The sequence below is a fragment of the Orycteropus afer genome, unplaced genomic scaffold, assembly GCF_000298275.1.
Source record: "Orycteropus afer afer isolate SDZICR_OR568_19922 unplaced genomic scaffold, OryAfe1.0 scaffold00084, whole genome shotgun sequence".
Classification (NCBI taxonomy): Eukaryota; Metazoa; Chordata; class Mammalia; order Tubulidentata; family Orycteropodidae; genus Orycteropus; species Orycteropus afer.
In genome coordinates, this window is record NW_006921671.1 from 4,776,893 (window position 1) to 4,791,659 (window position 14,767).

The following is a 14,767-nucleotide window of genomic DNA, read 5'->3' on the forward strand; positions in this document are numbered from 1 at the left end:
AGAAGGCTGGCGGTTCAAACCCACCAGCCACTCCTCAGAAGGAAGGTTGGGCAATCTACTTCCATAGTGATACTGCCTCAGAAACCCAAGGAGGGTCGCTATGAGTCAGGTCTGACTCAACAGCACATAACAACAACAACAGAGCTATCCTCAGAATCTGGTACCCCTCTAAGTGGCATGAGGCAAAAATCTAGCAAGCAGGGTAAGGTAGGTCTTTCCTGCATAAATAATGCTATATGTATGATTAATTAGGTACACATTGAAACAGACTATGGCCTCATTTAAACCAAATATCAGCTACTAAAATCTCTTCACTAAACTTTTTAACTTTGTTCCAAAAAGCCAAAAATATGCTTAACACCTATCAAACATTAAGAAAGAAGGTGTACACACAGTCATCCACTCAGAAGGGAATCTATACAGCAGATCCTGGATGGAGTGGGAGAACAATGTGGAACAAAATCATTAATAATTATAATAATAATAGGGACCAGGTTTGCTGGTCTAATAGAGCCTGATGGATCCCCTAAGACTATGGCCCTTACCTGCCCTTCAGGTCTGGAATTGAACCCACTCCCGTGGCTTCCATGCAAACAAAATGCAGGCATATGAGCTGAAATTCTACATTAGGTAAACACACTCCTTGGAGAGATCAATCACGAGAGAATAGAAGGGTTGTGAATGCACAGGGAGACAGCTTGGGGGACAGGAGTGCATGGGAGGGAAGGACATAGGGAAGAGGCGACTATGGGGGACGGGAGGTGCGAGGAGAGCTGTTGCATTGTGGGAAATTGTAGTCAATATCATGAGACGAAGTGTGTGTGAATTCTGTATGGAAAATGAATTTGCTCTATAAACTTTCACCCAAATCACAATAAATATTTAAAAAAAAAGAAAGAAGCTATACACTATGCTGGAATGGTTAATAATTAATCCAATATAAGAAGTAAATGTAAAACTCTTTATTATGTTAATAGGATAATATAAAAATTTACCAAGGTAAAAATGATAGCTGTTAAAGAATTCTTTTGATAGAATCAACAGGGGAAAAAAAAGATCTAGTTTGATAATAACATGTTTTAAAAATTCAGAGTGAAAAATTTCTTATATAGCATGCTTATTATGTTACAGGTAAAAACCCATTGCTTTCGAGTCAGATCCGACTCACAGTGACCCCTCCTTGGGTTTCCGAGGTGGTACCACTATGGAAGTAAGTCGCGCAACCTTCCTTCTGAGAAGTGGCTGGTGGGTTTAAACAGCCAGCCTTCTGGTTAGCAGTCAAATGCCTTAGGCACTATGCCACCAGAGCTCCATGTAACAGGCATCTGTTATAAAATAAAGGTCAGATTTAAAACTAATACTTGGGAATGGAGGAGGCACCGTTGTGGGTAAGAGAGGACAGGAGAAGATGGGAGAGGATGGTCACATTAGCTATGTGGTCTTTGCTTCTGTTTTCTAACCTGTAAAATAAGGATAACAACAGTACCACTGTCATTCATTGCTGTCTGTTAAAGGACTTTACACATGATTGACACACAGTCAACTTCTATACACACACGTTAGTATTGTTACTTACTTAATTTAAAACAATTACCAAATGTTGAGTGTGTGAAAATATTTTAAAGTATCGTTCATTTATGCAATAAAGTTCATTTTTGTAATCGAAAATTGTTGACATGAAAACTAATATCTTCTTGTTTTTGTGGTCTTTTCCACTAAAGACAATAATTCCCCCTTACCTCTCAGGGAAATTTCAGCCACGTCTCTAAGTTCTGAACTTGGAGTTGTTATGTTTCAGACCCATTTGGGAGAGTCAAGCTCAACTGTCATATTGGGAAGGTATAGGTAATATCCAGGCCCCAAGGAGATTGTTGGCTTCCCCAGGACTGGGACTAAGGTGGCAGGTTATGTGGATGAAGGCACAGCACTCCACCTTCAAGCAAAGTCCAGAAATGACAGAAACTCTGAGGAAGAGCATGTGGGGGTGGACATCTGGGAGTCAAATACTAGACAGCAGCGTTGGGAGCTATGGTAAATATCTCTGTGGCTAGGAGGCACAGAAGGAGTAAATGTTGTCAGAAGTGCCCCCATAATGGACTATTATACACACTTGAAAAATGGCCTGAATAGACTTGTAACCTATAACTTTATTATTTTTTATAGTCTAGGAAAAAAGAGTTTTTAAAGCATCACTTGAAAAATATGTTTTGTTGCCCTATACTATAAAAACAAAGCAAACTCACTGCCGTCGAGTCAGATCTGAGTCATAGCAACCTCTCCTTGGGTTTCTGAGGCGGTATCACTTTGGAAGTAGATTGCCTAGACCGCCAAAAAAATTTAACTTGCCAGAATACAGAATCTAGCACTCACCAGATCATGCCTAGATTTGTGAGGGAAATATCTTTGTAACATGTCCAGATACAGAGTCCTTCTAGCAAAGAGATCTCTAGGATACTGATCCAAAACAGCCTGGTAAATCCAGTGGTCTTCTTCACTTAATTGGAAGTTTCTGAGGGAACAAGAATGTCACATCATATCATTAAATAATCATGGGGCCTTAGAGAGTTCAAACTGCCCAAGCAATTTAAATTATTAGCAAGCAATAATAACTATATAAAATGAGGGTTTGCATATGTATGTGTGTGTTTTAATACAGCAGCCAGATTTGATGTCTAGTATAGATAAGTTTCTAAATTTTAATACAATGGGCTCTTTCAATCCTTTATTTGGTTTTTCCATGAGTTCCAGGCATAATTTTAATAAGTTTGATAATGAGGCAAAATATTTTTTAATATTATTCTATCTTGCCTATAAAGACATTTAAAATCATGACCAATAGATGAAATTTTAAAAATGGAAACTAAAGTACTAAACATGCAAATTAAAAGGAACTTTGCTTATTATTTAACAAAGTACCCATGTTAAGAAAGAAGGAAAAATATAAATATTATGTTATGTTTTATGTTGTTATGTTGAGTTGGTTCTGACTCATAACGAACTCATGTACAACATAATGAAAGACCGCCCAGTCCTGTTCCAACCTCACAATCGTTGACACGCTTGAGTCCATTATTGCAGCCGCTGTGTCAATCCATCTTGTTGAGGGTCTTCCTCTCTTTCACTAACCTTCTACTTTGTTGTTGTTGTTAGGTGCTATAGTGTTTCTCTAGTGTTGCTATAACAGAAATACCACAAGTGAATGGCTTTAACAAACAGAAATTTACTCTTTTACAGTTTAGGAGGCTAGTCCAAGTTCAAAGTGCTAGCTCTAAGGGCTAGGTGAAGGTCCTTTGACTTTGGCTTCAGCTCTACTTCATGTTCCAGGCCTAAAATGGAGGGTTTTTCTGCCTCACTCAGCTGCTACCTGCTGAGGTTTACAAACCCAACATTGATAAATAAAATGGCATAGCCCAAGATTAGCAGACAACACAGTAGGCCACTGGTTCAAGTCCAGGAACAATCCTAAGATTGGCAGGCAACATGGCAGACCACAGAGATGAAGACTCGGCCAAGTGCAGGATTCAGATGTACCAAAAACTGGAGACTTTCCTCAAAGCTTTTTCTTATATATGGGAAGCAGCCACATCTTGAAAGCATCTACTTAGCTGCTCACAGCAGATTCCACCATGGACTTGATTACCAGTCTCATCACAGGGAATAATTACATCCAGCTTTCCAGCCACTCAAAACCATAGCCCAGCCAAGTTGACATACAACCTTAACTACCACAAGTGCTGTTGAGGAGGCTTTGACTAATAGTGACCCCATGCACAAGAGAACGAAACACTGCCCATTCCTGTGCCAGCCTCACAATCCTCGCTATGCTTGAGCCCATTTTGGAGCCACTGTGTCAATCCATCTTGTTGAGGGTCTTCTCCTCTTTTGCTGACTCTACTTCAACCAACATTTCTTTCTTTCTCCAGGAATTGTCCCTCCTGAAAACTTGAACCAAGTAAGTATGTTAGATGAAGTCTGGCCATTCTCATTTCTAAGGAGAATTCTGGCTGCACTTTTTCCAAGAAAGATTTGTTCATTCCTGTGGCAGTCCATATTACATTCAATATTCTTCACCAACCAAACCCAAAAAACCAAACTCACTGCTGTCTAGTTGAATCCGACTCATAGCACAACCCCTCCTTGGGTTTCAGAGGCAGTATCACTACAAAAGTAGATTGTCCCATCTTCCTTCTGAGGAGTGGCTGGTGGGTTTGAACTGCCAGGCTTCTGGTTAGCAGTCACATGCCTTAGGCACTATGCCACCACACACCATAATTCAAATACATCCATTCTTCTGTGGTCTTCCTTGTTCATCATCCAGCTCTCACATGCATATGAGGTGATTGAAAATATCATGGCTTTGACAACACATGCCATAGTCTTCAAAGTGGCATCTTTGCTATTTAACACTTTAAAAGGTCTTTTGCAGTAAATTTTCCCAATGCAATATGTCCTTTGATTTCTTGACTGCTTTTTCCATGCTTTTTTGATTGTGGATGCAAGTAATATGAAATCCCTGAAAATTTCAATCTTTTCTCCATTTATCATGACATTGCTTATTGGTCCAATAGGGAGGACTTTTGTTTTCTTTATGGCGAGATGTAAATCCATACTAAAAGCTGCTGTTTTTGATCTTCGTCGGTGTTTCAGCAAGCAAGGTTGTGTTATCTATATATTGCAAGTTGTAAATGAGTCTTCCTCCAATTCTGATGCCACATTCATTCTTCTTCATATGGTCCAGCTTCTGAGATTATTTGTTCAGCATACAGACTGAAAAAGTATGGTGAAAGCATACAGCCCTGATGCACACCCTTCCTGATTTTAAACCATTCAGTGTCCCCTTGTTCTGTTCGAACTACTGCCTCTTGGTCTATGTACAAGTTCTGCATGAGACAGTTAAGCATTCTGGAATTCCCATTCTTCACAATGTTATCCATAATTTGTTAAGATCCTCACAATCAAATGCCTTTGCATAGTCAATAAACACAGGTAAACATCTTTTTCATTCTTTGCTTTCAGCCAAGATCTATCTGACATCAGCAATGATATCCCTCATTCCAAGTCCTCTTCTGAAACCAGCTTGAATTTCTGGCAATTCCCTGTCTATACACTACTACAATAATTTTTTAATTATTTTCAGCAAAAATTTTACTGCATGTGATATTAATGATATTGCTAAATAATTTCTGCATTCTGTTGGATCACTTTTCTTTAGGATGGGCACAAATATGGATCACTTCCAGTTGGCCAGGTTGCTGTCTTCCAAATTGCTTGGCACAGAGGACAGAACACTTTTAGTGTTGCATCTGTTTGTTGAAACAACTCAGTTGGTATTCTGTCAACTCCTGGAGTCTTGTTTTTCATCAGTTCTTTCAGTGCAGCTTGGACTTCTTCCTTCAATATCATTAGTTCTTGATCATAAGCTACCTCCTGATATCGTTGAATCTCGATCAATTGTATTCCTTACATAGCCCTTTCATGCTTCCTGCATCATTCAATACTTTGCCCATAGAATCCTTCAATATTGCAACTTGAGGCTTGAATTTTTTCTTCAGCTTTTTCTGCTTGAGAAATGCCTAAGGTTTTCTAACTCCCTTTTGGTTTTCTAACTCCAGTTCTTTGTGCATTTCATTATAATACTTTACTTAACCTTCTCAAGCCACCTTTTGAAATCTTCTGTTCAGCTCTTTCACTTCATCGTTTCTTCCATTCCCTTTAGCTACTCTCCATTCAAGAGCAAATTTCAGAGTCTCTTCTCACATCCATGTTTATCTTTCCTTCCTTCCTTGTTTTTTAAATGACCCTTTTCTTTCTTTATATATGATGCTCTTGATGTCATCCCACAACTCATCTGGTCCTTAGTCATGGGTGTTCAATGCATCACATCTATACTCCAGGTCTCTAAGTTCAGGTTGGATATAATTGCGGTGTATTTTGGCTCTCACAGATTTGTTTTAATTTTCTTCAGCTGTATCGTGTGCTTGTATATAAGGAATTGATGGTCTGTTCCACAGTCAGTCCCTGGCTTTGTTCTGAATGATGAAATTGAGCTGCTTCATCATCTCCTTCCAGAGAGTTAGTCAACTTGATTCCTGTGTATTCCATCTGGCTAGGTCCATGTGTATAATCACTGTTAATGTTGTGGAAAAAGGTGCTTGAAATGAATGTCATTGGTCTTGCAAAATTCTATCATTTCCAATATTGTTTTTATTCACAAGATGAAATTTACAACTACAGATCCTTCTTTGTTTCCAACTTTCATGTTCCAATTGCCAGTAATTATCAATGCATCTTGATTGCTATAGTTGATCAATTTCAGACATTGGAATTTGGTAAAATTCTTCTATTTCTTCATCTTTGGCTTTCATAGTTGGTGGATAAATTTGAATAGCCATATTAACTGGTCTTCATTGTGATGCATGTGGATATTATTCTATCACTGACAACAATCTTCAGGCTAGATCTTGAAATCTTCTTCTTGACTATGAATGTAATGCCATTCCTCTTCAAATTGTCTATGTAAGTGTAGACAGAGTTGAATGAACAACTACCTAAAGGAAAATAAAGACTGAGGACATTTATATAAGGTTTAACTTTAAAGGTAAGTCTACAATTATCTTTTATGTTATCCTCTTGACTCTTGGTTGTGAGGCTAAGACTAGATATTAGAAGTGAAAAGATAACAAATATTATCACATTGCACTAAAGAAATCATGTGTAAATAGGGATCATTTCCAGTCATCAAGTTACCTTCTCTCCAACATGCTTGCCATTAAAAAGGTCTTTTTCACTTTAAAACTCTAGTCACTGGCTTGATTTGTGTTCTATATAGAGTATTAGCAAAGCTCTAAGCAGAAGGAAAAGATTTTAATGTCAGCTTGAACTCTAAACTGAATTAATCTGCTCTGTGTGTATCCCAAGTTTATTTGCATAGTATTATCCCTGTTTAATAAATTAGAAAATCAAATACAGATGCAATCAGAGAGAATATTATTAGCAACAAATATTTCTTTGATCCAATATGGAAATTTGCTATTGTTTATTTCTACTCTATCATTGGTCTTTGACTTTAAAGTTATTTGTGCAATTCAAAGACTCCTTTTTTATAATATGTCTTCTGTGCCCCTGAAAAATATTTGACGATTGCAAACAGGATAATATACCTTTTACATCTGTAATACTAATGGGAATTCCACTGTCCTGATACAAGGTCACCTAGTTTCTGCAAAACACTTAATAATTTTGGTAAGACTCTAGAAAAAAAAGTCTTTTTTAAAGGAGAAAAGAAAATCCTCCTACTAGCTCTATACTAGGAAGAAAAAGAGGGCTAGAGGTGGTCTACCATGAAGAATACAATTCTTGAGAATGACCTAATTCTCAGTTATAGAGCAAGAAGAATTTGAGATGTCTACTCATTTAATACGATATAAGTTTTGGTTATGTCTGAATCAAATATGATTTATAGGCAGTCCAAGTCTTCTTTGAATAAAGTATTTCAAATAGGAGACGTAAGCAGGGAGAAAGGCTTGTCTGAGCATACTTGGCATTTAAATTTCCCTCAACCTTTCATGGTCCTCTCTCAAGGGATGCAGTTTCATTTGCAGCAACATAAAGCCATTTTCGTAGCGGAGTTAGACACATAAATTCTCTATTACTGCATAGCAAGCAACAAAAAGAGACCTGAAGTCCATAATACTTTTAAACTGTTTCTGTGACTATGTATGTGTATATGTATGTTAGAGAGAGGAAAGTGACAGAATCTAGGTCCAACGAATTTTCCATTCTTTTAAACAAAGCCATTCATCCATACAATGAATGTGAATGGTACCCCACCAAGATAGCTTTTATTAGCCACAGTTCCCATCACCAAGATTCTGCTAGTCTTGGTTAGTAACTCAGATTCTCCTCTTCTCTGAAAAATTGTCCTGGGTCAAATAGGAACCGTGTCATCCAGAAGGCCCTTTCAAAGGATAATTACAACCAAAAACTGATGAAAATAGGAATACAGAATACCAGCCCGCTTGCCTCAAGATAGGGCCAATTCTATGGTACTCTGGTAATGTAGTGCGTAAGGCACTTGACTGCTAATCAGAAGGCTGGCGGTTCAAATCCACCAGCCACTCCTTGGAAGGAAGGTTCAGCAATCTACTTCCATAGTGATACTGTCTCAGAAACCCAAGGAGGTGTCGCTATGAGTTGGATCCGACTTGACGGTACATAACAACAACAACATAGGAAGGTGTTACAAAGCATAAATTTATTATCATCAACTCATGTTCTGGAACAATGTCAGGGGTTATGATAAATAGTTTGCTATTTTCTATCCCCACATACAGTTTTTCCACGCCTCATGACGCTTTTTGGGAACTCTGGTGGTGCAGTGCTAAGGCATTTGAGTACTAACCAGAAGGCTGGAGGTTCACACCCACCAGCCACTCCTCAGAAGGAAAGTTGGGCAATCTACTTCCATAGTGATACCACCTTGGAAACCCAAAGAGGGGTCGCTATGAGTCGGGCCTGACTTGACAGCACATAACAACGACATTTGTGCTCCACAGCACCCCTTTGGGATTAGAGGGTAGCCAGTCTTCACTGAGACCTGTTCCTTGCTTAGCCATCTCCCCCTACCATATCCCACTTCCCTCACCTCCTGTCTCCTGAGAGCATCCCCCAATAAATCACCTGCTCCGGCAATCCTTGTCTCACCTATAGAACTCACCCTAAAATAAACTGAACCAGTCTTACCTATAATTTTCAAAAATAGTTTAAAGCCTTTGGCAAATGAAGAATTATTTCAAAACTAATTGCTTTGATGATCTCTCATAATGAATAGTGGTACAAGATTGTGAATGTCTTGAAGAGAAAGTGCAAATAGCAAACATTTACAAAAATGTTTTTCACATAAAAGCATACATTTAGCAGCTTATATTGCTATAAATAAATACAGCAGCAGGAGAATTTGTGGCTCTCAGTACATTTTTATATATTGTGTGAATGTATTAATTAGGTGCCATTTTAGTGACAACATTAAAACCATTTAAACACATAAATTGATAATATACCATTAATACCAGATTTTTCAAATTAAGTATACTGTGAATAGTGATCACATCCATTTTGCCCTTCTTGTTGATGGGTTTTTTGTGGGGTTTTTTTGTTTTGTTTTGTTTTTTATTTTCTTTGTTGTTTCAGAAGCCTCACATCCCAACAGCTTTTTCCATTACCACAATTGCACAAATTGTAAGTAATTGTTCTACTACATGTAGAATAAAAATGAAAAGCATATTTAAAGCAAATGATACATAAATACCCACAATATTATTATTTTAGAGTTTTTATAGCAGTTTTCAGAATCATGGGCTTAAATTTTGAAACAAATACATCAGTAACACTAATGGTACAATCACATGTCACCATTAGAAATGCTGCTTATGAGGAAAAAAAAAAAAAAGCTGCCACCAGTTTATGTATATGTGAGCTTTCTGGATAGTAAAGACCTAAGAGGAATATCCAAACATAACAACCTGTTCACAATGACAAAGTAGCCATTTCCTGGAAATATAGCCTTTAAACCTCTAAAATAAAATCAAATTCAATGTATCTGTCTTTCTAAATTCAAATTTAAACATTTGTCTTTACTAATCAAACCATCTTATCATTGTTGAGAGAAAATCTATATAACATAGCTGAAAATAAAGGTTTTACTTTCCAAAGTTCCTGTTTATTTGCAGTGTTTTCTTGGTAAATATCATGACCAAAACCAAAGCAAACCAGTTGCCATCAAGTGGATTCTGACTCCTGGTAAACTTCTGTGTGTCAGAGTAGACCTGCACTCCACAGGGGTTTCCACGGCTGGTTTTTCAGAAGTAGATCACCAAGTGTTTCTTCCAAAATGCCTCTGGGTGGCCTCAAACCGCCAACCTTTCAGTACTAGCTAAACTACAGATATTTTAAAATATTCTTATTCCTTTCTTGTTGTTCTTGTTGTTATGTGCCATCGAGTTGGAACCTGCTCATAGCGACATACTTTCTGAATTTTAAATGATTCCAAAAGATTAAAGAAAATTTTAAAGAAAACTTTAAAATTATCCTAAACTTTCATAATTTTTAAATACCTTTAGTAAAAAAAATCTTTGGCAGATCTCTGCAGTTTCTTTTTTTTTTAAGTCAGTCCAAATTTTCTAATTTAAAATACCTCATAACTTTTATCTTCATAGCACACCAAGATTTTACAGTTTACAGGTTTACAACATGTCACACTTCTAACACTGGGGAATTTCATCATGCAGAAGGGTGAGCTACTTATCATAAGGTCCCACCCACCACCATGACTCCACCCCCAAAATCGAAGTCCACGGATAGCATTTCATTATGATTTCCCAGGAAATGAGACAAAACAGTAATTCAGAAAATTAAGATGACAGGGTTGTAAGAACACAAACTGATCAAGACCGAATATCTCCCTGCTTCTATGTGTTTGAGTCATTTCAAAGATCTTAAATTGACTTACAATTAACTTAGCTAACAGTTCTCACTGTAGTCCTATTTAAACCACCTCCCTGGGATGTTTGGTCTATAACGTCAAAATACATTTGGTGAGTAGGAGCCAGCCATGGCAAACAAAATACTTAAGAGTCATAGGTCCTTTAACATTGAAAACAAGTTTATGAAACAAAACATTGTGTTTACAAACTGAAAATTGTGTTGTTTTATCAGAGTGAAGGGAACTGTCTTAGTTATCTATGGGTGCTATAACACAAATACCACAAGTGAATGGCTTTAACAAACAGAATTTTATTTTCTCACATTTTAGGAGGCTACAAGCCTTAATTCAAGATGCTGGCTTTAAGGGAAAGTTTACTCCCTCTGTTGGCTCTGAAGGCAAGTCCTTGTCTCTTTCAGCTTCTGCTCCTGGACAATCTTCCTTTGGCTTGGCATCTCTCTTCCCCCATCTCTGCTTGCATTTAATCTCTTTTATATCCCAAAAGAAATTGGCTCAAACCATATGGATGTTAATCCTGACTCATTAACATAACAAAGAGAACCCCTTCCCAAATAGGATTACAATCACAGGCATGTTGTTGTACCACAGAATGAAACACTGCCCACTCATGCACCATCCTCACAATCCTTGCTGTGCTTGAGCCCATCATTGCAGCCACTGTGTCAACCATCTCAATGAGGGTCCTCCCCTTTTTCACTGACCCACTATTTTACCAAGTGTGATATCCTTCTCCAGGGACTGGTCCCTTCTGACAACATGACCAAAGTAGGTGAGACAAAGTCTGGCCATTCTCACTTCTAAGGAGCATTCTAGCTGTGCTTCTTGCCAGATTTGTTTGTTCTTCTGGCAACCCATGGTATTTTCCGTATTGTTAACCAACACCACAATTCAAAGGCATCAACTCTTCTTTGGTCTTCCTTATTCATTGTCCAGCTTTCACATGCATATGAGGCCATTGAAAATACCATGGATTAGGGTAGGCACACCTTAAACTTCAAAGTAACATTTTCACACATTTTAACACTCTAAAGAGGTCTTTTGCAGCAGATTTGCCCAGTGCAATACATTTCTGATTTCTTGACTGCTGCTCCCATGGGTGTTGATTGTGGATCCAAGAGAAATGAAACTCCTGATAACTTCAATCTTTCCTCCATTAACATGATGTGGCTCATTGGTCCAGTTGTGAGGATTTTTGTTTTCTTTATGTTAACGTGTCATTCATACTGAAGACTGTAGTCTTTGATCTTCATGAGTAATGCTTCAAGTCCCCTTCACTTTCAGCAAGCAAGGTTATGTCATCTGCATATCGCAGGTTGTTAATGATTTTTCCTCCAATCCTGATGCTATATTCTTCTTCATACAGTCCAGCTTCTTGGATTATTTACTCAGCATACAGAATGAATAGTATGGTGAAGGGATACAACCCTGATTCATATCCTTCCTGATTTTAAGCCATGCAGTATCCCCTTGTTCTGTTCGAACAACAGCCTCATGGTCTATGTACAGATTACTCATGTGCATAATTAAGTGTCTGCAAATTCCCACTCTTTGCAATGTTATCCATAATTTTTTATGATCTTTTGTATAGTAGAATGCCTTTGCATAGTCAATAAAATACAAGTAAATATCCATCTGAAATCAACAGTAATATCCCTTCTGAATCCAGCTTGAGTTTCTGAAAGGTCCACAGTTACTGCTGCAACTGTGTTTTAATTATCTTCGGGAAAATTTTACTTGTATGTGATATTAATGATAATGTTAATAATTTCTACATTATGTTGGATCACCTTTCTTTGGAATGGGCACAAATATAGATCTCTTCCACTTAATTGGCCAGGTAGGTGTCTTCCAAATTTCTTGGCATAAACAAGAAAGCACCTCCAGGGCTGTATCCATTTGTTGAAACACCTTAACGGATATTCCATAATTCCTGGAGCCTTGTTTTTTCAGTGCATCTTGGACTTCTTCCTTCAATACCATAGTTCTTGATTATATGCTATCTCCTGAAATGGTTGAATGTCAACCAATTCATTTTGGTAGAGTGATTCTGTGTGTTCCTCCCATCTTCTTATGATGCTTCCTGCATCATTCAGTATTTTGTCCATAGAATCCTTCAATATTATAATTCAAGGCTTGAATTTTTTCTTCAGTTCTTTTAGCTTGAGAAATTCCATGCATGTTCTTCATTTTTGGTTTTCTAACTCCAGGTCTTTGCACATTTCATTATAATACTTTACTTTGCCTTCTCAAGCTGTCCTTTGAAATTTTTTTTCGGCTCTTTAATTTCAGCATTTCTTCTGTTCACTTTAGCTACTCTACATTCAAAAGCAAGTTTCAGAGTCTCTTCTGACATTTATTTTTGTCTATTCTTCTTTTGCTTTTGAAAAGGGTCTTTTTAATGACCTTTTGCTTTCATGTATGATATTCTTTTTTAAAATTTTTTATTGTGATTTGGGCAAAAGTTTCCAGAGCAAATTCTTTTTCCATTCAACAGTTCATACACATTTTGTTTCATGACATTGATTGTAAGTATGATGCTTTTGATGTGATCCCACAACCTGTCTGGTCTTCAGTCATTGGTGTTCAATAAATCAAATCTATTCTTTACATGGTCTCTATATTCAGATGGGACATAATCAAGGTCATATTTTGGCTCTCATGGACTTGTTTTAATTTCTTCAGCTTCAAGTTGACCTTATATATGAGGAATTGATGGTCTGTTGCACAATTAGATCCTGGCTTTGTTCTGACTCATGAGATTGATCTTCTCCATCACTTCTTTCCACAGATGTAGTCTATTTGATTCCTGTGTATTCCATCTAGTGAATTCCATGTGTATAGCCACTATGTCATTGAAAGAAAAGGTGTTTGTAATGAATAAGTCATTGGTTTTGCAAAATTCTATCATATGATCTCCAGTATCATGTCTATCACCAAGGCCACATTTTCCAACAACCAATGCTTTGTTTCCAGCTTTCACATTTCAATTATCAGTAATTATCAGTCCACCTTGGCTGTATATTTGGTCAATTTCAGACTGCAAAAAATGGTAAAAGTCTTCAATTTCTTTAGTAATAAACTGACAGATGAGTGGTGGAACTACAGGCATAGAAGTTCAGATTTACAATACATATTCTGGGAGACACAATTCAGTTCTTAACAGGTGTTTTCCAGGCAAAATGGTAATTAGTGCCTCTTGATGTTAGCTAATACAGCTACCAGCATCTGACAATTGCCTTGAGATTGGCAAATAGTTATAGTGAATCTGGCCTGAAGAAAAACTCCTAACTCTCAAAGTGTAAAAGTGTCAGGAGACACCTTTTACTTCTTCCCTAAGAAACAGGATTGCAGTGAGTCACCAGGGGAAAAAAGAGACCTCTGACACAACCCCTTGTTTGGATGCACTGTGTTTAACCCTCTGGAAAATATAACTCTACTTAACTTTTCAGTGGTGTCTTCTTGAATCTGACCCATTGTCCTCTAATCAACCTGGTTCCTGAAGTTGATTCTCTCTATCCAGGCCCAATGTCCAAATATAAATCCAGTTTTGATTTTTCAGCCCAGATCACAAGGGATTCCTTGGTTCTGGACCCATTTCCAGTCACCAGAATCTGCTCCCTGGATTGTTTTTGGGTATGTCCATTATTTTCCCATGGAGATCCATTCCCACATATCAGTTCTCACCTCCAGGGTTTCTTGGTTCCACCTAGTTTGGATTTATTGTCAGTTAGGAGCTGACAATCAGATTAAGGTGGGCTCTCTGGAACATGGTCAAAATCCATTTAATTGAATCCATTAAATTAATTGAATTCACTGAATCAAAAAAAAAAAAAAAATCCATAGGGTAGAGCCAAAACTTGCAGCAGCATCAAAGACTCATTCTTCTGAAGGGTGGACAGGAAAGTGAAAACATGGCAGGTGTGATAGTTGGAGTTGTGTGTCAATTTGGCTGGACCACAATTCTGTGTGGTTTAAGCAGTTGTGATGTGGGTTATTCCCATGATGAGATTGGATGTATATGTTTTGAGCAGCCAATCAGTTGAAAGGGAGTTTTCCTAGGGTTGTGGCCTGCTTCCAATATATTTATGGACATCCTGGGAAAATGAGACACTTCTCTGTGGAACAGGATCCTGTTGTGTTGCCTACAACTGTCTGTGACTTCACTATATGGCCTGCTGATCTTGGATTTGTCATTCCTTGGAGTCAACAGCCAGTATACTGCCTGCTAACCTTGAGCTCATCAGCCCCTGCAGCTGCGTGAGTCAG

At 37.7% G+C, this 14,767-nt stretch overlaps 1 protein-coding gene across 1 annotated transcript in view; it reads right to left on the bottom strand.

The window, feature by feature from the left end:
- Positions 1-14,767, bottom strand: part of CCDC148 (coiled-coil domain containing 148) — a 289,908-nt gene that overhangs the window by 217,399 nt on the left and 57,742 nt on the right. Inside the window, exon 8 of the mRNA XM_007941850.1 lies at positions 2,371-2,509. Within this exon, the coding sequence (XP_007940041.1) occupies positions 2,371-2,509 (139 nt within the window). The remainder of the gene's footprint in view (positions 1-2,370; positions 2,510-14,767) is intronic.